At 45.2% G+C, this 27,084-nt stretch overlaps 1 protein-coding gene across 1 annotated transcript in view; it reads right to left on the bottom strand.

The window, feature by feature from the left end:
* LOC116942398 (cAMP-dependent protein kinase type II-beta regulatory subunit) overlaps positions 1 to 27,084 on the bottom strand; it is a 40,566-nt gene continuing 13,482 nt past the window's right edge. The window contains exons 2-11 of the mRNA XM_032954277.2: positions 22,335 to 22,370; positions 14,912 to 14,964; positions 11,870 to 11,953; positions 10,700 to 10,806; positions 9,531 to 9,684; positions 7,799 to 7,900; positions 7,574 to 7,648; positions 7,210 to 7,275; positions 4,922 to 5,057; positions 1 to 237 (exon numbers count right to left, since the gene is read on the bottom strand). Coding sequence (XP_032810168.1) covers positions 104 to 237; positions 4,922 to 5,057; positions 7,210 to 7,275; positions 7,574 to 7,648; positions 7,799 to 7,900; positions 9,531 to 9,684; positions 10,700 to 10,806; positions 11,870 to 11,953; positions 14,912 to 14,964; positions 22,335 to 22,370 — 947 coding nt within the window. The 3' untranslated portion in view covers positions 1 to 103. The remainder of the gene's footprint in view (positions 238 to 4,921; positions 5,058 to 7,209; positions 7,276 to 7,573; positions 7,649 to 7,798; positions 7,901 to 9,530; positions 9,685 to 10,699; positions 10,807 to 11,869; positions 11,954 to 14,911; positions 14,965 to 22,334; positions 22,371 to 27,084) is intronic.

Genomic DNA, 27,084 nt, shown 5'->3' with positions numbered 1-27,084 from the left:
ACCCAATACCAACCCGCAGGCCCCTTCCTTCACCCACCCTGGTAGGGCCAGGCCAGAGAAGAGGGAAGTTGAACACAGAGGAATGGCCTCAATGTCGGACGTGTCACAGGTCAGGGTCAGTCAGGTCAACGCTCTCTCCAAACAAGGCCACCAGCTGCCCCTTGTAGTGCTCAATGTTCCGTTTCATGATGTCCATGCAGGGGCCCAACAGACGCTCAAACGCCTGCACGTCCATCACTGCGCAAGAGAAGAGAAGGCACACCCCCGTCTCTGTCAAAGCGAACCTATATATGGTGCTCATGCGAATCTCCCGGCCACCTCGGAGGGGGAGGTGGGGGGGGGGGGAATGTTTACGGTTGTCGGCATCAACGTCATCGTTGTCGCAATTATCATTAATTCTCGATCTGCTGCCAGATGAAAGACTCGTGTTTAGGTGCCATTGCCTCTGATCTAATGCAGCTGCGGCGTGCCTCTCACTTACGGGTACGCTGATTCGAAATCAGCTTGAGATTTGAAAAGATTAAACAAACTGCCTGGGCACGTAAATGAAAAGAACAAACTAAAATGATGTAAACAGCGGCTACGCCACCTGTACAAGGAGAGGTGCATGTTTTGGCATGTTTTTCAAATCGAGGCTTTTTGGTCATTTAACGATGAAGCAGAACAAACCCTTCAGTGGACGCTCTATATAGCCCCTTGCCAAAACTATACGATGAACATTTTTATTTTATTTTACTAGGTAAGGCCCACTGAGCTCTATCGCTCTTGTTCAGAAGTGACCTGGCCACAATTGATAACGCAACAAAGCAGGGGCGGAGCCAGGATTTCAGGCCGGGGTGACATTCAACAAATTTTAATTTCAAGAATGATTAGAGAGTCAGGCTGTTGAACTAGACGCCATCGGTTGGCGACACACTCTGACAATGCAGTTGCACGGAGTCCGCCAGACCGAGTGTCATACAATTATACGCAGAATGTCACCCCTGTCACCCCCCCTGGCTCCGCCCCTGCAACAAAGTGGCTTATCACGTGGAAATTCAGAGCCACCAAATAGTCTGAACGCGTATTTCTAAATGTGGAGGGGAAAAACTGGAGGACCCGGAGAAAAATCACGACCACGGCGAGAGAGAGAGAGAGACATGCAAACGCCAAATATACAGGCGTCATGGTCCGGATCGAACCCAAGACCTCCTGTGTACCCAGCAATATAGTTGGAAGACAACAAGATCAGTAAAATTTAGATGTATATACTGCAGTGTCTAAACGAGGCTGCATTGCAAGAAAAAAACAGGTCCCTGCAGGGTGGGCTGGTAGGAACATTGGAATTTTGCGCAATTTTATGACATTGTTACGTAAAATTGTGCAAATTGAGAGCGTCTTCCCACCTTTTTGCCCTCAAAATCGTTGAGGGTTCTTCGGACAAATTAACCTCTTACACCCAACAGCACGAGATTTCACTTCGTTAAAGTATTGAAAGGGGACGGACGGACGGACACATTAATCTATTGCAGGCTGGTACACTCAGTTTACAACTTCGTTCCTACCAGTAAAATGGCTTTACCCTTTCTGGCATAAATACAGGTGTTCAGATGTTCAAACACCAAATAGTCACCTATTACCAGGAATAAAGTCTGAATTTCGATGTAAAGCTTTCATGACAGCAGGGATTCATATGCTTGGTTTTTTCGGTAAAGTCACGTAGAAGGAAAATAAATAAAAAATGTATTTCCCTTCTACGTGACTTTACCGAAAGAACCAAGAATGTGAATCAAGTCTGAGTTGACCAAACAGACTTGTGGTAAAAAAAATGCGAACAAATATGCTTTGATAATTATATATGCACTGTCCTTGAAACTGATTGGTCTGCACGAAAGGCAGCCTTTTCTATGGCTTTGCCTCACCACTGCGAGAACAAAGGCTGCCAAACAGGCAAACAGTACAAGGGCAATGCAAACACCAAAGTATGAATAGCTGGGGTTAAGCATTTATCATTATTATTATTATGGTAACGGTCAAACACACCGATATCATCTTGGCTAGTTTAATTGTTTAAATTCAAACATGTGCTATGTGACTCCGATGTACATTATAGATCAGAATTTTTTTGAAATTGTAGTTCATTTAATCGTCTAAATATGCCTGTGACCACATCATCCTGGAATACACTGATCTTGTCAGATATTGGAGGCTAGGCAGGACTGAGCCCACCAAGGCTTTGCCGGGTGCTGTAGGTGTGTGGCTGCGAGGTGGCCAAGAGATGGCGGTGCTAAGTGTCGTCCCCTCATGCGTGGTGGGTTTATTTGTCTTGCCGGGTACTCTGGTTTTCCTCCAAACATGCCAAACTGGTCGCTGATGACGTTGGCAGGACCATCCTAATAAAATAATCTTTAGGTTCAACGATACATAATTAGCGTCACTATTATTGTTATGTTAATGTCCGAACATTCAAAATGATCGGCATTAAGGTAAATAACCCTTTCTAAAAAAGCCTATTCTTTGTTTTCATAATTTTGATACTGGCAAAAAATGTCCGATAGGTACATATTATTATAACTAGCTTGTGTGCCCGTCCAATGACGGGTGTATATTGCAGTAAATCTGACATTTTTCAATAGAAAAATAGTTCAGCTCATGATTATTAATGAGAGGGGGGGGTTGCCCCATGTGGAGTGACGTCACCCTCTAATGGTTATTGGGGAGGGGTGCGGCATGCGGAGTGACGTCACCCCCTCATGGTTAATGTGGAGTGGTGCGGCATGTGGAGTGACGTCACCCGCTCGTGATTATTAATGAGGGGAGGGGTGCGGCATCTGGAGTGACGTCACCCGCTCGTGATTATTAATGAGGGGAGGGGTGCGGCATGTGGAGTGCGCGACCTTCTTGTGCGTCAGTGTAAATTTCCACGCGCGCATGAATATTAATGAAGGGGGGGGGGGGCTTTTTGCATTGACGTCACGCATGGATGTAGCACTGTGCTGCGTATATTTATTTTTTACCGTCACTTTCTGTAAAGAAACGTCATATTTGAAGCGACTTTGCCTAATAAATAATTAAATTCAGCTCGACCTTCCTCTGCGTTTGTGTTAAAATTCACCCACTCATGAATATTAATAAGGGGGGGGTGGGCCTCATGTGGAGTGACGTCACGCGGGCGGTGGGACTTACGTGGAGTGACGTCACACGCGGGACAGACAGACATTTCTGGGTGATTACAGTAGGTAATTACATACCATTAAAAAACTATTATGGATTACATACCATGTTCATATTTCAAGAGTCACCTCTTTGGATTGTATGCAACAATTTGTGCAAACATTGGGAGAATACGGTGACTCACATCTGGGCTATATATAGACTGTGAAGAATATTGCGGAGCACCTCTGTGGGGAATAACTATGAGGCCCACTGTATTGTACATTGCTTAAATATTTTTCGGAAGAACTTTGGAAGGTTTTGCAGTGTGTTCGGCTGAATATGTAAGTTTCACAAAATAGGGCGTCACGTCAATTTGCATGGTGTACAGATGCGGTTATCCGGGGTTTTTTTGTAGTGGTTAGGAAATCCATTGTATTTATAGACTCATAATGGAAGAGGAGGTTCAAGTGCTTGTGCCATGTGGTGTAATGGCACGATATTTGAAAGTGCAAGTTGATACTGTATATCTAAACATCTTAGGTGGTCAAATGGCAGAGGTCTAATGTGGTTATAATTTAAAACCTCCAGATTATAATATTCATGTAAGCCCTATTTGCAATTTTATTTGCGCAAATGTGAACAAATTAGCTTCAATTCTTGCACCAAAAAAGCTGTACCTTTCCAGATCACAGATGGTAGTAAATCCCATGGCATAATTGCCAGGTCTGTCACTGTGCACTCTCTGTAATTGCCAATTTTTCACAACACATACCCAGCATTTCTTCAAATGCATCTATTCATTATTAATGTGTTATAAACACTGTGGTGGAGTAGTGGCCCCAGTGCTTAGCACACTGCCACAGCTAATTTATCAGGATCGAGCAATATCTGAACCAGTCCTGGGCATTCCTCTCACAAAACCACATTGACTAGAATGGTGAAATATATCAAAATAACCCCCCCCCCCATGGCCCTTCCAGATGTGTGGAGGCCTTCATCCAGCAGTGGATCGATAGAGGTCTGTAAACTATAATGTTTACAGAACTCTAATAATAATGTTTGAATGATTCAAAATATATATAAATACTCTTCCTTTAACCTTGAACAAAAAAACAACGTATGCGCAAACTTGCCTATTTCTAAACGAAAACACAAGCACATGAATCATGTTCTTTTGTGTGTGTTTAGTTTGTTGTCCTTCGCCCGCATCTCCGATGAGCACGGTTGGCTATGCACGGTGCGAAAGAAGTTCAACGTACATACATACACGTTATGATAACACCAGAAACGGCACAACACAAATCCCATCCAGCATACGAGCAATTCTTGCCCACAGTGTGGCCGATGCTTCCGCTCAAGGGCTGGGCCTCTCATCCCACCGGTGCGCAATGAAATGATGCTGCTAGCTATTCTCTGGAGTCATCATCGATCGCGATGGACAGCCGGAGAAGAAGAATAATGGATGTCAGAAAACTAAAGTAAAACCATTTTTTACTCTACCAGGTAAGGCCGACTGAGCTATATAGCTCTTTTTCAGAAGTCACCTGGCCACAAATGATAGCTCAACAATGTGACTTATCACGTGCAAACTTATAGCAGCCAAATACTCTAAACATATGACGTCGATTCTAAATGTGGAGGGGAAAACCGGAGGACCCGGAGAAAAATCCACGCGACCATGGGGATAACGCGCAAACTCCAGGCGTCAGGACCTCCTGTATACCCGACGAGGTAGTTAACGTCTCGCCACTGCGCGGCGCCCTCAACAGCCAGCGACTGGACTCACCGGCGCACTTGACTTCCCCGATGGCGTAGGCCGAGGCGGCGCGCGGCTTGTTGGTGACGAGCGCCAGCTCGCCAAAGTAGTGGCCGCGGGTGCACCGTGTGATCTCCACCTCCCGCGGGTCCATCTCCGCCACCGACTGCCGCGGGCGTTTCAGACGGAGGCACGCAGAGCAAATTGAAATAACGCATTCTTCTTATTATAACGCGCGGCCTGGAGTTAAGTCAGCAATGTTTCTACTTTGATGCCGAGGTTGGCGAGTGAGCTAGTGGATGGGCGCAGGAGTAGCCTCGTGGTGAATGTCTGAATTGCTGTCGGTGAACGATCGAAGGGGGTATTGGCATCACTATATGCGGTCAGTGGTTTGAGATATCGCCTCACATGGAGATTTATAGACTTACAAAGAGATCTATAGACTTACGTGAAAACCGTTGACTTATCAGGTGCTTCTTTTGTATGGCAGAGAGTAGATTAAGGATTATTTATGTTGAGAATAAGTTTCCCCCTTTTTTCAGGCAACAAAACAAAATATGAATAACAAAACAAGTGTTGAGATGTTAAAACACCAAACTGAAATCTTTTACAAGGAATCACGTCTGCATTAACCACAATACTTGTGGTCAGAATGCAAACAAAAAACACTGATAGTATATGCATTGTCTTTGTGACTGATTGGTCCACACCAGAGACAGCTTTCTTTTGAGCCTAGTCTCAAAGACAATGCATATATTATCAGTGTTTTTGTTTGCATTCTGACCACAAGTATTTTGGTTAATGCAGACATGATTCCTTGTAAAAGGTTTAAGTTTGGTGTTTTAACATCTCAACACCTAAATTTTGATTTAAAGCTTTCGTGACTGCAGTAATTCATATTCTTAGTTTTTTCGGTAAAGTCACGTTGAAGAGAAACAACAAAATAACAAAATATATATAAAACAATAAAAAATTCTCACGACGTTTCGAAACGTCGTGATAATTTTTTATTGTTTTATATATATTTTTATATATTTTTATTGTTTTATATATATACAAAATATATATAAAACAATAAAAAATTCTCACGACGTTTCGAAACGTCGTGAGAATTTTTTATTGTTTTATATATATGTTGTTATTTTGTTGTTTCTCTTCAACGTGACTTTACCGAAAAAACTAAGAATATATCTCAACACCTGTTTTGTTGCCAGAAAAAAGGGGGAAACTTCTTCTCATATTTTGGTCCTGGCAAAGGAGGTCCCATGAGTATGTATGTTATTGTCAAGGGTGGCGAGTGAGCCAGTGGACGGCTTCAGGAGTAGCCTTGTGGTGAATGATTGAAGCAGGCAGTAGCTTTACTCTTGTGGTCCATGGTTTCAAAATTGGAGACCACTGTTACCAATCCATTGGTGAAGGATATATCTGCATCTGATGTGAGATGTTCTGATGTGCAAAATTAGTTTTTACGCAATATTGTGTATTGCGGTTACAGGCTTCTATTGTTTAGAAAGGAGGCCTTTACCAATAACATCAGGTAAACCAACAGTATTTGTTTAATACGTTCTGCTCATGGGTTTCTCAGAAAATCGAAATTGTGCTTAAACAAATTATTCTGATTAACATAGGTCTTGAAGGCCAAAAGGCTGGTATAATGAAAACATTTTATAATTCGAGATATGGAAATGAAGCCAATTTAATTTATTTCATGAGCTAACATAGTAAACGTTCCTTCAATGCCTACAGGAGAGTAATTGGCAACGAGTTGTTAGCAATCAATGAGGATATACACATACACCCAGGAGGCGAGTGGATGCCAGAAACCAGATGCAACTTTTGTCTAAAAGCAGAGGAATGCTACACAGATTGAGATTCCCCAGTGAATGTGTCGTGTTCCCGGCCAAAAAAAAAAATTAGCTGTGCTCAACATGTTTTGTATTATGATTACAACATTAGCAATTATTATATCCTATAATTAAAGTATCGGTGTGAGAATGAGTAAAAAAAAAACTGTCCCATCTGGAACTGCAAACATACGTGTAAAAAAATCACATCATATTCAGGAACAACTTTATAAGAGACACCACAGAGATACTCTCCGTGCTGCGAGGCATAGGTTTGTGGTGAGGTCCATGCCAAATTGATGATCTCAGACACAAGCTGTCCTGTGCCCATCAATAGAAGGTCCCAACATATCCTAAATATTACCGTATTGAAATGGAATACAAGTCCAGTGAATGGTATTGCCGTCACATCCTAACGGTGTGCTGCAAGGTGCCAAATCAGGCACGCGTTTGACGCGCGAGTGTTTTTCTTACCTTCCTCCGCATCGCAATTCTCACTTCCCCGGACTCGACGAGGTAAAAACAATCAGCTTTTTCTCCCTGGCGCGCAAAGATGAAAGCTAAAATTGGTTTTGCGAAACAATAAAAATAAGTACAGAAACCTAACACTTTGGCGGCGGGGTTAAAAGGTTAAAGGAACGGACATGCAAAGCAGCCGATAAATAAAGGTCATAAAAGTTCAGTGTTTTGCCAGCTCGTGGAAATGTTTACGTGACAATTTAAAAGTGCGGCGGCTCCTTTTTTAGTCGTGAATTGCGCGCAAGCCGACATTTTCAATGTGGCCTGTATATATTTTTTTCACGAAATACGGTTTCACGAGATTTCTGCGACGGGTCACCTGGGCAATGATCCGCTCGGAATCTTGAAAGCTTTTCGACGCTATCACGTCGACGACCTTTAATCTCTCAGAAAACTGTTGGCGAGAAAGACGCAATGAGGTGTTGTTGTGTGTGCGTCTTGGCTCGGATTGTATAGTTGTTACTTTACAAATGTATGTACGTGTGTATTGAATGTGCAGTCGTAAAGGTGAGTGCTGGTGATTTCATTTTACTAATGTACTCACATCAAGAGACTTTAGTAGAGGTACTGTTTCAATGAAGCATTCGTACATTTTTCGTTTCTTTGCTGCATTTTTTACGATGATCCGTCTGAAGGTAAGGCGATCCTGGCCACAGAACAAATAGAAAAGAATACAGACGTTACTTTAACTTGCCTTTGTTTTTTTATGATTCATACATTTTCACAATTGTTTATCCGATTGTTCTATCAGTGTCACTTCACGAGGAAGAAGATTCCATTCGGTTCTTTTACAGAGCAGTGCAACCCTCAGTTTGAGAAAACGGCACACAGAATTGGATGTCAGAGAACTACGTCTGAGATGCCTTCAAGTGACCTCTTCTCCACACTTGGAGGAACTGCACCTGTTTGTCCACCCTGCTACAGATTAATGTTCGTCTCAAATCAAAATAAATATTAGTAATTATAAGACTTGGGATGTAGCCAAATTAAGTGAAAAAAAACGAAGCTTAACATGATGGGGCTCTTTCTGTGCAGTCAGTTAGTGACTAGGCTAAGACCCCGAACTCACTAAACTTCTGGCTGTCGCCTGATGAGGCTGGTTGTAATTACCGGTTAAACGTCATACTCGAATTGTAACTGTTGTGGGTTTACTCTCAAACACACCGGTGTGCTGTACTAGTAACTAATTGGCATGTTTTGTTTACGTGACAAATGTTACTAATTGGCTGTGTCGGGCGGTGGTGGTGTTTAATGACGCATTTATATTTACGCGATCTAATTAAAGAAACCCTCTATTATGGATAAACTTGAAGACCGAGATTAATCAAAGGCAGCTGTGTGGCTCTAAACCCAGGGTCTCAGTGGTGCCAGCTCAGCGCTTCGACCTCTGAGCCACCCAGCCACCTCTGGATTTATTTACTTCCAATGACCTTGTTTAGGGCATGATTTTCTTCTCTCCTGATTTCTGTCATTAAAACACTCACAACGTGGCTGGGCGAACTGACACAGTGTGCGTAATTGCATTGTTTGAAGTCATAAAGCTTACGTTAACATTTCTTGTTTACAATTAACTTAACAAATCGTTCTACTCGTTATGGAAAATAATCAAACCTTTCAGTAAAAACAACAAGTCAATATTTAGTGAGTTTACTTTGCATGGTGATTTGGACCTGGGTACTAATTTGTGTGCATTTCAGAACCCCTTTTGTCAATGATGTTTACCGTTTACGATGTTTAATTCTCAATGTTATCTCGTAGCACACTAGAACCCTCTTTTATGATGTTTGCTGTTCACATGGCTAGCTATGCATGTGTAATTGTTGCACGAGAGCCGCTTCGCCATTAAAATATATTCATTGTTTACCCAGGAATGCACTGAAAAAAGAAAATAGACTTTTGCTTTCAATAGGGCTCTTACCAAATAACATATATATCATATTGGCGACCGAGCTAAGACCAGCAGCAACTCGATGCAGAAGAGAAGCTGGTTTAATCACAGGTGGCTGAGTCAATCTCAGAGTGAGTGACTCTGACATGGGCAATTACCCTCTACCCCCTCCTCCCAAATAAATGATCCAGCCACCTCATCTATTATTTACGGATCTATATAATTAATTTACAGCGCTAACCACCGCACCACCACTCCACCCCCACCACACGCCTCATGTATATCTTTAATTATTTATCGTCTTGCTTAAACCTATCAATAATGAAGAGGCCGCGTCCGTGGCCTGCGTGCCCCCTCCCCCGACCGTCCGTTTTTTTAACATACACACCAGTCCCCAGAGGGCCCCCTCGGACGTGGCAATGATGGTGGCGGCTCTGGACGTGTTGTACATGAGGGCAAGCTCGCCGAAGCTGCCCCGGTTGTTGTAGGCACCCACGCAGCGCGACACGTCGTTCGTCGTCACGTAGATGTCGTACATTCCCCTGCCGAACGGAACGAAAATCACGCGTCGGGGGGAGAGTGGGGAGTCGGTGTTGGAGGCGGGAGGAGGTTCGGCGTTGACGGATCCTACGATCCACGGTTTGCATAAACGACTCCAGTCATGCCTCGCGGACACTCGCAAATGAACGCAGACGGCAGGATACATTTTCAGCATACATACACTCCTCTTGTATGTATGTTGAACTTCTTTCGCACCGTACGTAGCCAACCGCGCGAATCGGAGGTACAGGGCTGAAGGACAACAAACTAAACACAAAGAGCAGTTTTAAAGAAATGAGTTTTCAATCTAGAGTTGAAAGTGTTTCCTAATATCGGCAGAGGATTGAATACAGCAATAGGAAGAATTTGCTGCAATGTCTGTGTCACTCTACGTGTGCAAAGGCTCGGATAATGTAGAGGTGAAACAACTATTTCAAGTATTGGTTAATATTGATTCCTACGCTCAAGATACATGCATTCAATTGCACGTGTTAGAATCACTGTTTTTTCTATTTATATATGTTGTATGTCACAGGATAATGTGGCCTCTGCAGCCAGTTGTGACTTCTATAATCGCTACACTTAAAAAATAAAAACAAATGTATTGAATCGTGCTTCTGAATTGTGACAGTTCATCAAATTGCAGGGCAGTTGACTCAAAACAGAAATATATTTTTGTAAATAAAGGAAGGTCCTTATGCAAGATGGCAACATTTGTTTAAACTTTCTTAACAGTGCGGCTACATTCTGCTTTAAACGAGGGACCCCTTAATGCTGCTTTTTACAAGTTTTGGACAGCTCTTTCATAAATTTGTCCAGTTATTCACTTGTAGGGCAAGTCTCTTGTAGCAACACAAATTTATTGGACTCTCTCTTTGTATGTATGTTGAACTTTTGCGGCAGCTATTGCAACCCCCCCCCCCCCACCCCGTTTATGCACAGACACAGCTAATGCATCAACTCTTTCAACCGTAGTTGGAAAGTGCTCAAATGTTCATCGCTACCATCCTGCTGCACCTCTCAATGACGTAGAAGTTGTCTCCATCAGCTCCCTGGTCAATGACGTGCTCCCCAGTCTCCACGGTCTTTTCAAACATCGCGTCCAGAACCTGTGACATCTGCTCCTGAAGTAGATGGGGGAAAAAGAAAAGTTTGTATTTTTTGCGCTACGGTGGCGAGATGTTAACTCCCTCATCAGGTATGCAGGAGTTCGTGGGTTCGATCCTGACGCCTGTATATTTGAAGTTTGCATGTTCTCCCAGTGGTCGCGTGGATTTTTCTCCAGGTCCTCCGGTTTTTCCCTCCACGTTTAGAAACATGCGTTTAGAGTGTTTGGCTGCGATACATTTCCACGTGATGAGCCACTTCGTTGAGCTATCATTTGTGACCACGTCGCTTCTGAAAAGAGCTTTATAGCTCAGTGGGCCTTACCTGGTAAAAAGAAAGTTTCGTTAATTTATTTTTATATTTACACTTTATATATCTCGGCCCGTAGCACTTAAAACGCCGATACAGATTTGTAGGAGATACGGTTTAAAATGCGCTCCCTGTTCGTAGACATTGACACTTGTGTTGACAGTGTTTTGACACAGTTTCCGTAAACAACTCGGCACTATGTGATGAACCTCGCCGCCCGTGTTCTCTCTCTTTCCTTTTGTAAATTAAACACAACATGCACCGACGCAGCTGCTAGTCACCGGTCAACATCTTAACGACATGTGCATTTTTTGTACGTGTTTGCACTTGCACACGTAACGGTCCTTTGTCATTCCACTGCTGGACGATGGCCGCCCCGCTCCGTGGAGATCAATTGGTGGAGAGGAGTGGGGGGGAGGTTATTTGAACTCCACCACGCTGGTCAGTGCGGGTTGGCGAAGAGCACAGCAGAAGTACAGTACAACAATGCATTTCTCTGCACTACCCCACGATGCAGCGCTGCTGCAGCCTGTAACATCTGTTACATTAGGTGGCTGGCCATCCAAAAACTGTCCAGGCTCATATCTGCACCGCCTCCGAGATATGACGAGATCGAACGCATTCTGGGTGATCTGGTCATAAGCCACGCATGTTCATTTCCTACGTAAATATAAACGTGTAAAGTAATTGTGATGACGTTTTACAGTTATTGGTGAGGGTTATCAGATTGTTTGTTGACGTAATTGTTGACATCGGTGCTGTGCGTCTTACCTGGTCTAGGTTTTTAAAGATTAGGATGTGCTTGCAGGCCTCCTGAAGTCTGTTGCGCTGCTCGTCTGTTTTTGGATGAATGACCTGCAGAGATAAACACTCTCCTTATCTCCAGTCAACACACGGTGCAGTATACACCGCTCACGAAGCTGCAAACTTACACACGAGAACTGTCCGCGATGCATCATATTAAGCTCTAAAAGTGGTTGTTTCATTTATTCGGTCACATGTGTGAGCACGATTTGCACGAGTGGCCACAAGGGTCAGGTTGAAGTTTAAAGAAATGTATTTTCTCTTTTTAGCGTTGTGGTGAATGGTCACTCCTCAAGTGGCTGCAGAAGAGGCGGGCGGGTGGGCGATGTGAATCCGCTACATGCAACATATCGTCATAATAATCACCATCATCATCACCATGCATTAATGATCAACCACTGCTGTATGAAGACCCTGCCCCCAAAGATGTCAACAACCACTCATAGTGCTGCGATGTGACAATCCATCTAGCTCAGGGGTAGGCAAGTGAAATATCAAGAAGAGCTATTTTATTTGAATTCGGTAAAAAAACCCTAAATCTTTTGAGAGCCGCAAAGCACGTGGTGAATAAGAGACTGTGGCTCCTCAATAAATAACAGTCGCGAAGCGGTCCTTAAAGAGATGCGTGCATCCCTGGAGCGGCAGGTAGCCGACCCCTGATCCAGCTCCTGCACACGCGCTGATTTCATCACTCCATCTTCTCTGTGAGCAAGACTGGAGTGATAAACAGGTCCCTGCAGGGTGGGCTGGTAGGAACATTGGAATTTTGCGCAATTTTGTTACACCCAACAGCAAAGGGGACGGACGGACGGACACATTAATCTATTGCAGGCTGGTACACTCAGTTTACAACTTAGTTCCTACCAGTAAAATGTTTCAACTGAATGAAAGGCATATTGTGTATACTATATTGTTGTTAAACATGGTATTTGGTCTACAAGCACTTCCTAAGCAATTACATATCGAACAACGCTTCGCTCTGGCACCTTGCATGTTTGTACGTTGAACGTCTTTCGTAGCCAACCGTGCTAATCGGAGGTGCGGGGGAAGGACAACAAACTAAACACAACGTTTCTATGTAACATCTCACGCCTTTGCGATGTTCTGCATGGGAGGTGTGGTATAAATATAAAATGAGCACCCAACTAGCTTTCGGTTTGTTAGCAGCAGTTTAACACGTAGGCTTTCGCGACCAATATCATCCATAATAGAGGTAATTTGGGTTAGATCGCGTAAATATATAACAACATTTACAAACTGAGTACGACGTTTCGCCAGTAATTACAACTAGCTTCATAAATGTCGTGGCTTGGCTCTCCAACACACCGGTGTGCTGTACTAGTGACGAATTGTCCACGTTCTGTTTACGTGACAACCCTTACTAGTTGGCTGTGTCGGGTGGTGGCGGGTTTTAACGACACATTTATATATTTACGCGATCTAACCCAAACACCTCTATTGTTAGCAGCAGTTTGGCATATGCCCATATAGTATGAATCTTCCCATCTGCTTTTCCTTTTATACATTTGGCACTTTGTCATTCTTCATTGCAGTATTGTCATCATTGCCCTGAGAATGACTGTGTAAGGGCCCTTGATATATTTGAATAATTATAAATTGTCAAATAGGTTTTTTTTAAAATACGACAACTTTTAAGCGTATACAACATACGAATTGAAAATCCGCAATTATTATGCATGCACATCGATGCGTGTATCATCATCATTCGCATCTGCTATGACCAATCCACTGCTGGATGAAAGCCTTCCCAAAGTCGTTGCCGTCCCCCGTGGGGTCTGCGATGTGACGCGATGCCTCTGGTCATGAGATGGCAATCGATGGCCTCCATGCGTCACCGTTTCACACGCGGCATCGATACATTTGCATGTACGTCACGCGATTGTGGTTGGTGTGAACACGGAGTTGTCTACGTGCGTTGTGATTTGACCGATATCTACAACCATTCATGTGCAGGTATAGTGCATTCACCATCGCTGCAGTTAGTGGTTTTTAAAACAGTGATGAATTAAAGTAAAACAAATTCGGGGTCATTTTTATTTATATATATGAGAGCACAGAGGAAGGCGGATAATGGGGTGTTTAAGGCTTTGCCAAAAGAACAACTAAGCTACCGAGGCTTCTGAAAAAAAAAGCTGAGAATAGCGAAGCAGTGTAATGATTTGGTAATATTTTTACACTGTAGCGTGAATGCGGCATGCCTACACAATCGGTAGGTGATGGTCGGTGCAAAAGGCTCATGTGTCATACAGTCAACAGTTCCATGTCGCACACCGTCGCATATCCGCCCTGGCCACATAACCGCCCACACCCCACAGTGCACCGTTGCTGCACGAGTGTCAGTTTCCACAGATGTTCACAAATATGACCTCTGCACATAGGTCATATGTTCATGCTTATTCCCGCGTACATTTGCTTGCTCCTAAAGCAGAGTAAAGCATTTCCCCATGCTTAAAGAAAATATTGCGCCGTAGTTGGTATACGGTAGCCTATTTGTGCGTGGTGCAAATGCCATTTGATAATGACGCTCACCAATCCGACCGTACCTCAGTTTCCAGTGAGTCGGAAATGCGACGTTGTGCCGTTTCACGCAAACCACATCATGGAAAGCACTGTTTAAATATTCAGTTATTACTGCACTGTATTCGGAATCAGAAATGTAGTGAGGAAAGTCTACATTAAATTGGTAATCATCACATACCTGTCAAACGCGTATGAGTGCCCTACCTTATTACAGATCAATTCAGACCTTATTGGTCATCCCGTGCCCTTATAAATCTCAACAACGTTCATCCTACAAAGTCCCATCACAAGGAAGAAACATAAACAAATAGACAAAAAATTGTTTTTTTCTGCCCGTATCGAAAACGGGTAAACCATATGGGTTGACGATTATATTCTTAGCCAAATGTAGGATGTTTGTAGGAGGTCCAGGTTTTTTTTTGTTATCACCGTTATTATTTGAGCGAGCCGTTGTGACTGTTTACTCACTCTGGTTTCGGTGTCTTCCTCCTCTTCGTCTGGATTGTAAGCCTCCGCACACACTGGGGGGAGGAGAGGCGCCGGGATGAGGAGGAGGGCTAGGTAGATCCCACGGGCTCGATCCACCCTTTACAACACGCTGTGTACGGTACTGTGTATGCAAACACACGTCTTCGGCAGCGATGCACAATAGCAAGCAACGCTTCGCTTGTCAGGATGACGGCACTCGATTCCAGGAGTTCATTACCTGACGAAGCTCGAAGCAGTTTGTGCGAAACGTCGACGTAGGCCAATGTTGAATTTAGTGAAGAGTGTAAAGCCACGGGTAAGGAAGAGTTAAAAAAAATATATAGGTCAGAATTGTGATCAGTAGAGGGCGCTTCAAAAAATGTTAACACTTACATGGGACTATCGTTTACAATGGAAAAGGAGCGGATAATAATACACAGTAACATGGTAACAAATGTATGTTAATAGCTTCAAAGTCTAGACGTGTTCGCCGTCGTTGTCAAAAACGTGGCCTGGGATCTTCTCCAGGTGGTCTCCAGAGCCCGGAGGCAGCAGCACATGTCACGTGGTATTGTTACAAATTCTCGGAAGTGTTCACATTGTTTTGAAGCACCCTGTACATTGGCACGTACGAATCGTAACTTTTCTAGGCGTGACAATCTTATCGGGTGGCGGAAGATCATTGACGATGTTGGCATAAAACCACCGCGTGACCTCACACGAATTACAAACTCGGGTCTTTGTTTTGGCTCAGCAGAATCTTGGTTTTAAACTTGAGATGACAATATCGCCGTTTTTGCACACATCCTGCGACACACGGCCTTGCGTGATCTTTTTGTGTGTGTTTTGGCAGCAGAAAGGTAAGCGAAGGCAGCTGCTGCACTGGTTTCATCCTCGTTGAGACTCGTCAGGGTAGTTCTGTATGGTATTTCATCTTGCACACTGTAGCTGTCATTGATGGAAGATGCAACGATTTAGATTGGGAGAACCCCATACTTACAATGTGTGTGCGTGCATTGGTCATAAATATTGTAGTTACTTTCACATTAACGGTAATGATGGCTTCTTAAAATCAATTCATGCGTCCGAATGTTATATAAAATGTAACAATATCTCTTATTGTAAAAATGTGTTTACATTGTATTGACTAATTTGCTGCTGGCCTTTGACCAACACGCACAGAATGTGCCCAATCTTACCAGATCTCAGCAGCTAGGCAAATCGCGAGCCTGGACGCTGCTTTGGATGGGTGACCATCATGCACACCAGGGCTGTCGGGCCACGCCACGAGCAACAGAGGACTTCACCGATACCCATTGTTGTGCTGTGCTATCTATGCTCCCGTGCCTGTGCTCCCCGCATTCCCCAAATCCACACTAACCAGTAAGGTGGCCAGCCCTCAACGTGTGGTGGTGGGGGGGGGGAGGCCGTCATCCAGCAGTGGATGGACAAACACCGGATGTACATGAACTAAAACCTCCTTCTAAATAAGCCGTGAATATGCGTGCTCAGAAAAAAAAAAGAAGCTCAGGTTTATATTTGCCGGTAATTATCGTGAACGAGGCAGGAAAAAATAAGTTTGTAAATGCTAAATGCCAGTGGGGGCAATAGCACAGATTAATTAGCGAGGGATTAGCACTCAAGTAGAAACACCTTCACAGCAGCAGGTGGACGAACATCCTCTCTCCATCCGTTCTGACTCAGTCTACCCCACGACCCCCTTCTTCACTGCATCCGCAGTCCCCCACCCACCCACCCCCTCTCCCCAGCCCAGCCACATCTCGCGCCCCCCCCCCCCCCCACTTTCTTCTTGTCAACATTCCATTAGCGTGCTGTGCACAACATTGTGCAACACCTAGCAACGAAGGCGTCACAGCCCTGGGGTTTGCGGGGAGGGACGCGGCGGCGGGGGGGGGGGGCTTTGGTGAATCCTGCAGGATCGCTGGTTGTCCAGAGAGAGAGAGAGCGGCGAGTGAGCCAGAGAGAGAGAGCGTGGGCTAGTGAGCCAGAGAAAGCGGACGAGTGAGACAGAGAGAGAGCGGCGAGTGAGCCAGAGAGAGAGCGTGGGCGAGTGAGTCAGAGAGAGAGAGAGAGCGTGGGCTAGTGAGCCAGAGAAAGCGGACGAGTGAGACAGAGAGAGAGCGGCGAGTGAGCCAGAGAGAGAGAGAGCGTGGGCTAGTGAGTCAGAGAGAGAGAGAGCGTGGGCTAGTGAGCCAGAGAAAGCGGACGAGTGAGACAGAGAGAGAGCGGCGAGTGAACCAAAGAGAGAGAGCGTGGGCTAGTGAGTCAGAGAGAGAGCGTGGGCTAGTGAGCCAGAGAGAGAGAGCGGACGAGTGAGACAGAGAGAGAGAGAGCGTGGGCTAGTGAGCCAGAGAAAGCGGACGAGTGAGGCAGAGAGAGAGAGAGCGGCGATCGAGCCAGAGAGAGAGAGCGTGGGCGAGTGAGCCAGCGAGAGAGCGTGGGCAAGTGGGCCAGAGAGAGCGAGTGAACCAGAGAGAGAGAGGGTGAGTGAGCGAGAGAGGAGGCGGTCGAGTGAGCCAGAGAGAGAGCGTGGGCTAGTGAGACAGAGAGAGCGGACGAGTGAGACAGAGAGAGAGCGGCGAGTGAACAAGCGAAAGAGAGCGGCGAGTGAGTCAGAGAGAGAGAGAGAGCGTGGGCTAGTGAGCCAGAGAAAGCGGACGAGTGAGACAAAGAGAGAGCAGCGATCGAGCCAGAGAGAGGGAGAGAGCGTGGGCGAGTGAGCCAGCGAGAGAGCATGGGCAAGTGGGCCAGAGAGAGCGAGTGAACCAGAGAGATAGAGAGGGTGAGTGAGCGAGAGAGAGGAGGCGGTCGAGTGAGCCAGAGAGAGCGAGAAAGAGAGCAGGCGGACGAGTGAGTGAGTCAGAGAGAGAGAGAGGGTGAGTGAGTCAAAGAGAGAGAGAGGGTGAGTGAGCCAGAGAGAGAGCTGACGAGTGAGTCAGAGAGAGAGGGTGAGTGAGCCAGAGAGAGCGAGAAAGAGAGCAGGCGGACGAGTGAGTGAGTCAGAGAGAGAGAGGGTGAGTGAGCCAGAGAGAGAGAGAACGTGGGCGAGTGAGTTAGAGAGAGGGTGAGTGAGCCAGAGAGAGCAGGCGGGCGAGTGAGCCAGAGAGCGAGCCACTGCCGTATTTTGGCACCAAAGTTGTGGAACAGCTTACCCGGCAATATAATTATCAGTGCACCGGAGAATTCATAAACTTGGGAATAAATTAAAGACATTCTTTTCAGATAGCTGATTAATAACTCAAATAGCGTGGGGAAAATGTTTGAGCCAAATTTAGAGCAAATTTTTGCTTTAAAATATTTTCCGTCTGCAGTGTATATAAAATGTAAATACCGTATTGTTGTTGAACATTGCATTTGGTCTGCAATCACTTCCTTGCTCAGTATTTATATGGAACACCGCTTTGCTCTGGCGCCTATCAATATGAGATTATGATTGATTTGAACCGAGCAAGCACTGCCCATGAACACCTTTCTGAGCACCCAACCAGCTGTTGGTTGGTAACAGCAGCAGCATGGCGTTTGCCCGCTGAGTACGAAATCTCCCGTACGTTTTTTTTCCTTTATCCATTTGCTACTTTGTCATTCTTCATTTGATTATTGTCATGAGTGTCAAACGGGTTTGAGTGGTATTATATAATGTGGGGAGGGGGGGGGCACACACAATTGTCATGCCATTCCTGGCTCGAAATATTATATTCCCATCGTATTTTATTGGTGTGGCTGATGTGTTCAGTGCCCATGCCACTGCGTGCCGAATATTACCCTCAAGTAACCTTTAAAACAGTCTGCCTCAGCAGCAGACCATGCTTTCCCACCTGATGACGGACGCTTGTTGTTGCGCCCGAAACGTAGTGATTTATTTTCTTTTTCTACCCACGTGACTTTACCGAAAGAACCAAAGCGTGTGGATTCCTGCAGTCACGAAAGCGTCAAATCAAGATTACCCTCAAGTGTTGAATTACCAGCTCATTGTACTTGCACCGTAATCATAATTTACGTTCACCCGTTTTCATCGAAAGATGATAATAATGGCAACGTCGCGGGAATTATTACAGTCAGGTAATTAAATTATTCGTTTAATTACGCGTTAATGGTTTTGCATGGCGAACCTGCATGCTGCAGGGAACGATCACAAAGCGACTTGGTCATGTTGGCATCACCATTATCAAAGATTTGCGATTGCGAAAACCCCGCAATCGCTGCACACCATCGCTTTTGTCCAAAGGCTGTAATTTGGGCAACAATAGTTGTCTAGACCAATTGAGTATAGACTCCTCATCCTTTCTTGTGCAGCTTGAGAAATACACAGCCCCCCCCCCCCAACAACTGGAATAACGCAGACTGCAGGAACGCGTGCACGCTATTCTACTGCAAATGCGACTTTCTGCAGAATATTCATGCTACCGTGAATAAATGACGGGGTAAAGAATGCAACTGGGTATAGTAATAGGTTTTACCCTTCTAACTGGCACAAAAAACTGACACCATTATTCAAGGCATCATGTCTGCAATAACCACAACACAAGCAGTCAAAATGCAAACAAAAAGACAACTCTGATAATAATAATATGCACTGTCCTTGCACTGTCCCTCAAGGACAGTGCATATTGTTATCAGAGTTGTCTTTTTTGTTTGCATTTTGACTGCTTGTGTTGCGGTTATTGCAGACATGATGCCTTGAATAAAGGTGTCAGTTTTTTTTGTGCCAGTTAAAAGGGTAAAACCTATTACTATATCTTGTTACTGGCAAAGGAGGTCTCATAATGCAACTGGGATTGCAATCTGTGATCACCACAGAATAAATGAGCAGAGAATGTCTTTGCTTGCATATCCGTCTCCACGTAAAAATGTTTCTCACGTAACCCGTCAGCCGCACATTGTTTCGAGACACGTAAACGACTCTGGAACGGTTTCGACACACAACGTCTCATCAGCAGAGGCAGGCTTGCTTTGAATCCATGCTGGTGAAGTGCCGATCTCTTTACGCGATAGGGTTACGGGTTATCTTAATTGCTCGTTAAAGTGTACCCTCCTGTTCTGGAAGATCGTAATTGCTGCTGTTGTCAAACATTTTCTCTCTTTTCGGACAGTGCCCCCCCCCCCCCCATCTTAAACAAATTACCGCTGGGTTTCTTTGTATTGATTTTCTAATAAAGCCTTCATCAAACGTAGCCTCAATTATCTCACGAGCACAAGTGTCACGTACGCATTTAACATGGGATTTTTTATTTATTAATATCGACTCATTCATCGTCAAACTATGTGACGCAGTGCCCCTATTTGGATATACGTGCCGTCTCTGTTTTACCTGCCTCACAATTAACCTGTTTAGGTAAAGAGAAAGGCAGTGGGGATTCCGTGTAGCATTGTCACTCGTGGAGAACGCTGGCAATGGTCGCTTGAATACTGTACGGAAAACGATTGATTTGAGAGTCTGCACAGTGGTAGTTTTGGAATCCTTGAAGAGAAAATTTTTAAATGTGCACCGTGTTGCCTTGATGATGAATAGCAATATCCCAATTTGTCTGAAGGGAAAATATCGTAAAATGTGTACGGTATATTACTTGCTATAACATGGCCCAAGAACATGAATATTTACACAGAACATGGAACAAACGCTGAAAAGTGTAGCGCAGAGATAAGGAGAGATGCATTCTGACAGATTGAGGAACGCGTGGATAAGAGAAACAACCGCAAATGACGGACATCGTTGTGGATTGTTCAAGAAAGTTAGTGGGCTTGGTCAGAACATATCTCTCGACTGCATGATGGCCAATGGATGAGACTGGTGACAGAATGGCAGTCGAATCAGGGAACACACCAAAGAGGACAAGCAGCAGGGAGAAGAGGCATAGAGATCAGCGGATGCGCAGGAGCAAGATGGCAATTGCATCCAGCAGTGGGTGTAGAGCATGTCTGATGATGATGATAGTCTTTAAAATAGTTCCCGTAGATTAACATCCACACGAGGGGAGGAGGGGGAGGGGGGATTGGGGGCACATATGTAGCCAATAAGTTTAAATATATATTAAGGCAAAATAAATATGGTGATTTATTTACAAAACAAATAAAACCTCACGCAGTAATGCTGATAGGATATATCTTTAATGTTAGAATGATTGTCGGATAGGCTGGAATGACAGGCGGAAGGATGCATGGTTCATTTATGTACTCTTTCACGCATTCCCTCTTCATGAAGAGTTTATGTCATGTGCTTTCAAAGAGTGTTTTACCATTTAATAAAAACTGGAATGAACCGTCAGGTCTTGCCAGGTTGTGAGATCTGCCCGATATAGAGAGTATACAGTGCAATGTGCACGTGGAGTTTGTACGTCCAATATAACTTGAGGATTTTGGGTGCTCTGGATAAATTGGTCGCTCAAAAACATTTATTGACGTAAGCACGCCACAAAATATCATAATCCGTGAACTTTGCATGCTTAATCCCTCTGAAGCCTTCACCCGCAGAGTCTAATTAGTAGGTTATGATAAGGAAGCTTTATCGTCTTGCCATCTGTGGAAATGTTTTTTTTATTGATCCGCTGAAATGCCACTGCCCCCACACGACGGCTCATTAGCCTACTGCTTCCTCCCAGGATGAATTATTTATCTGCGTCAGTCCTGACAGAGCCTTAATGCACAGGGGGGCCTCCCCAGGAGAGTCATCCCCACCCCGGTGTGCAGGGAGCAGCCACGTCAAAGACAGCTCAACGGTCGCTGGCGTGGGACGCACTCCATTTGCATCGTGTTTGTTGTTGTGACTTTCTCTGACCCCCCTCCCCAACTGGACATCTGTGAAAAAGAGCTTCGAAACTCATCGGATTTGTCCAGGATAAATAAAGATTCTGATTTTATCTTTTGAAAGGGAACAAACCGGGTCACATTTTCTGGCCCTGTTTGCTTTTGTCATCGGGGATTGTAAACTGCCAGTTCATCGTCGTGTTTTGGTGACATTAGAGGTGAATGTATAAATGACCTCTCGCAAGAGTAGCTACAAAAATATCCTCCATATAGAGGGACTCTCTAGAGCTGCCTCGAGTGGAGCCCCCCCCCCCCCCCGCCAGCTGTGGCGGTGAGCAAGACATTGCAAGGACCGTACATTTTATATAAACGAAAATACTGAAATAGCATTTCATATCGATGCTAGCCATATGCATGTGGTGTTAATAACCGGTGCAGCAGGGGCCTGCCTGTGTAAGTGGCAGGAAAGCCATGGGCCCAGCTGGGTGGGCGTTATCGGCCTCCCAAGGCTGTCATCGCAAGCAGGAAATGGCAAGCGGTCAATACCAATATATGCCGGCATAATTCTCGTCGTGCCTCTGCGCGGCACCACCCGCACACGGTTCATGTTCTCTCTCCCAGCTGCGTGTTGGTGGTGGTGGTGGGAGAAATGGGCCCTTACCGGATGCTCTCCTTGTGAATCTGCTGATCACCGGAGCTGAAAAGGGAGACGATTTGAAACATCGTTAATGACGATAAGGCGCTGACAAATGGAAAATATTCATATATCCGCACGCCACGGGCAGCCCTGGGATATTCATTGGAATTCATTATGAAAACAAATGTGAATTCTAAATCCCCTTTAAATTATGCCCGCTTCCATTCGGATCGCCTTCCGCAGCTTCATCCGCGCAACCGCTCGCAGAAAGATAAGTCGTTGCGTTAAATACGCGGCCCCGACGCGCCGTTACTCTATTTACCTTAAATCTTCCCCTGCGTAACCAGCGGTGGAATACGCTCATTCTTTTTTTTTTCCCGCGAGCTCTCCCCAAGGCGGACGAACGTGCAGGGTTATCGCGAGTTCACACGGGCCGTGCGGTGGCATGAGCTTGCACGGGAGTGATGGTTTTGAAGAGGGAGGGCGGGGAGGCGCCCCCCTCCTCTCCCAACGCACGCACCAGCAGGCAGAGATAAGGACCCCAATCAGCGTAGAAAAGGGCTCAGCTGTCACATCGCAGTTGTGTGGCGCATCTGGTTTTGCCTCTGCAAAGGGCCGATGTGGCACTCTGCGTTGAGCAGAGGGCGGCAGCGCTGGCACAGGGACGAGGACGCGGGGTCGGTCGCTAACCGCTGTGCGTTGAGGGCCGCTGTTGTGCGCAGCGCGTGAGGCGTCATTGCTCGCGCTCTATGAGTCGTTCCAGCTTGTACGCTGCCGTGAAGGGGGGGGGGGGGGGTTACGGGCAACAGTGCGAAGGAGGCTCCGTGTTCTTGGCTGTGTTTACCCTTCAGGTGCCACGCCCCTCCCCAAATTTAAACGGAGAATTTACAGCATTGCAGATATGTGATGTAACAGTCACTGGCACGACTGCATTGTGTGTTGCCATTGTTTTCATATTTTTCAGACCGACTCTATCCTGAATAGGCTATCGGTGTCACGTCATGAGACGGATAATCCGGTGCACAGAAGTGGATATCACAGAGCTACCTCTGAGAACCATTCGCGTGACCTCTGTTCCACACAGTAGGGAGCGGCACATTCCCATTCGCTTTGCCACAGGGAGTAGCATTCGTCACATGACAGTCGAACCGATATTTTTTAAAAATTTAACCACATTAATCTGTGAACCAAGTTTAACATCACATTTTTTATGTGATTTCGTTGGTGACAGACCATCAATCCCCAAATGTGTTGAAAATGTTTGATATGTAGTAACAGTACATAACAGAGAAGCGCGATGCATGGAAGGGTTAAAAGCTGATTTGTATTCCCATTGCTGAGTGGTGGATGTGTAGGCGAGTCCCAGGTCAGGTTTGTCTGGAATATGACACTTACTTGTAGCCAGCGATGCTGCAATGTACATCAACCATTTGAACTTGAGACAAGGTGTCAGATTTGTCATTGTGCTTTTAACAGTTATTCACTATATTATTCACAACAGTGCATCGTTGCGTCCCGAGCAATGACGTAACAATCACACAACATCATTTGGGGATCTTAGTCCACTGCTGGATGAACGCCTCCCGACACTGTGTCGATCATAGGGATTGTGTAACCAAACTTCACCATTCTGGTCAGTACAGGTTTGTGAAAGGAGTAGGCCAGGACTCGTTCAGATATCACTCGCCACTGATGTTACCCGTCTGGGAGTGGAACTTGGATCATCAGCTTCAAAGAGCACGGTGTGTGGACACTCGCAACACTGCTCCAATCCACGTTTCAATGTATCATCGATAAATATCGCACCTCCGATTAGCACGGTTCACTGCGTAAGGTGTGAAAGAAGTTCACAATACAATACATGCATTGCAAATGGAACTGCTAAACTGGCTGGTGATTTCATTTTGTAATGGGACTTTGACTTCAAATAAAAGGAATTATGAAGTTACGTGTCATTTACAAACAAACTGCGAGCCTCATTGTCCATCTCCCTTCCCTCCCTCATCCTATGACCACTCAAACATGAATTAAAATGTGTAACATATCAAGGTCACTTGGACCCATCGACGCAGTGCCCCTGTTTGTCTGCAGGTTTCTAGTTCCTCACAGAGTCACATTCAACGTGGCTATGAATATTAAGCACTTTTTTATAACTGGTTAGTTTCAATTTTCACGAATGCCCAATATATCTTATGTAAGCAGTAAACGATATACGCGTCGCTAAGTGTACAGCACGTTTAAGTCAAGAGCCCAACAGTGGGAATCTTTATTTGAGGGAAAGGGGGGGGGGAAATTACAGTGTGAAAATATTTATTTACAAGCGAACCACTGAGGAACATGAAGCAATCGTCAATTGCACTGCTTTTTTTTTGGGTTAAACGAAATCCTTGTTGCGAATGCACGATTTATTCAACACCAAGTCACAAACAAATTGAAAACAGAGGCGTGCTGTAATCAGCGCCGTAAAGAGCTGCCCCGTTACTCAACTTAAACTTTGGCAGATCTGTCCACGCGACAATTTTTGTCGATTTGGAATATTTGCGTAAACGCTTGTGTTTAAAAAAATATATATTTGTTCCAATGCTACACGTTATATCGTAAGCAGTCTTTTAAAACGATACGCATTTTCTGCAGTGACTCAATTGAAGTGCCGCGTCGCACGTTAATAATATTAATATAACAATGATGTTTAGTCACCGAAAGAACCAAGAATATGAATCCCTGCAGTCACGAAAGCTTTAAATCAAAATAATGTTTAGGTTTGTTGTTTTGTTCACAGTGCCGTTCGCTCAAGGACATTTAATCTAACAATCGTTGAGGAGCCACAAAGCTGCAAAGCAGCAGCCAGGCTGTAGGCCGGCAATCAACATTTGCCTAGCCTCTGCAGTCCTTCATATATAAAGATGTTGTCAGCAAAAACAAAACGTGTGTGTTTATACAAGACGGGGGGGGGGGGGGGTAACCGGAGCACCTAGAAAAAACCCACAGCTGCGAGCGGGCAACACTCTATCCCATAGATACGTGCACAGATCATAGTCCGCACTTTTGCTGTTCGGCCTTCTGGAAAACCATGGCATGGCGCATCGACACCCCACGGGAAGGGAGTTTCGCAACATTTGTGTGACCAACCAACCCTCGCCTCCACAGTGCTGGGTTACAGGCCACGTGCGAAGCCACGCCGGCCGGCCCCGGTGCTGTATAATGCACAGGACTTCGTTGCTAAGGAACAGAAACACTATGAATCATTTCCCCCTTCAGATTTGTTTTTTTAATCGGTTTCTACTTTGCGTGCGTGGAAAGAAAGGTCATCCCCTCTGGATTTCTGAGTGGACGAGATTAACTGATTATAATATCGCAGGAGAGGTACAAATCACAACAATATTTAGAAAGCATTTAATTCACATCCTGGATTGTTAAAACTTACGTACATTCTTGATTTGAAGCTTTCGTGACTGCAGGAATCCATACTCTTTGGTTATTTCGGTAAAGTCACGTAGGTAGAAAATAAAATAAATCACCACGTTTCGGGCGCAACACAAGCGTCCATCATCAGGTGATTGAACAATAACAATGTGCACAGCTCTTTGATAATCTACTGCTGGATGTAGGCCTTCCCGACGGCTTTTGGACATTGAGGTTATTTAATTATACTTCACCATGCTGGTATTAATCGCCACCGTTGCAAGCCGTGGACAGGAATCAAAGCCACTAGAGCTGTACACTTTGACATCTAAATTGAAATCTCACATCTTTAGAACTGCGTTTTCTATTTAGTTTGTTGTCCTTCCCTCATTAGCACGGTTGGCTATGTACGGTGCGAAAAAGTTCATAGGTACAATCTTACGCCACCAAGTACCGAGTGCAGCGTGCCGGTGACGATGTCTTCACTGCACCCCAGGTCACATAATGGATAACGTGAAAATTTACAAAACGTAACCGTCAATATGTATCTTGTGCTCACACGGGTACTGGGTCGGTGCTCACCTATGTTGGTAACCCGGAGCTAACGGTGTAAATTCCACATTTCCATGGCAGTGGCTCGCCTAACCAGAGGATGACTTACTGTTAATAGTATAATGGCATTGTAAAGGTACTGCGACGTTATTCATACGTCACACAGAGCTTCTGAAGAGCATAAGGGGCTTGGAAATGCACCAGTGTGGCAAAATCCATTGCTGTCCTGTGCGATACTTCAACTTCTCTGCATTCCGCCTTCATCAACCCCCGCACCGAGGGGCATGGCGAAGGATGACCAAGTAACCTCCATCAATTGCACGTCATGGAGACCCAGCAAGCGACGAACGTTGGGCCACCTTTAGTCCGACGGTTCCCACCACATGCCAACGTTGGCTCAACGTTGGCCCAACGTTGCACGTTTACGGAGGGAGGCCCACATTCTAGCAGTGAGTGTACACCCAGGGCCACGCGTGTACTGTACATGCACGAATGGCCCAACATTTTTTTGTTACGAACGCAGACAACGCCTTTTAAAACCGAGTTATGGCAAAAAAAGTTTTCGCCACGGCTCTGGTTGCGTTGGTGTGACGCCGCATGGCACCGCGGGCGGTGTTTTGGTTTGACGGCCCCGGTAACCGTGAGTGACATCGGGTGCGGATTACCCAGGGAAGGAGTCGTGAGCAGCGATCGCTTCTCGAATTAAAAAATGTTTCCACGATATCACGTTTTGCTTTAGCCTGGAGCAAAGGCTGCTGAGAGGCGGCCGAGGCAACTGATATTTTCGAGACGATGAAACGTCCGCTTGTCCTTTTAAATA

Source organism: Petromyzon marinus, chromosome 14 (assembly GCF_048934315.1).
Source record: "Petromyzon marinus isolate PM22_M1 ecotype Great Lakes invasive population chromosome 14, UKy_Petmar_22M1.pri1.0, whole genome shotgun sequence".
Lineage (NCBI taxonomy): Eukaryota > Metazoa > Chordata > Hyperoartia > Petromyzontiformes > Petromyzontidae > Petromyzon > Petromyzon marinus.
This window is presented reverse-complemented; position numbering and strand designations above follow the sequence as displayed.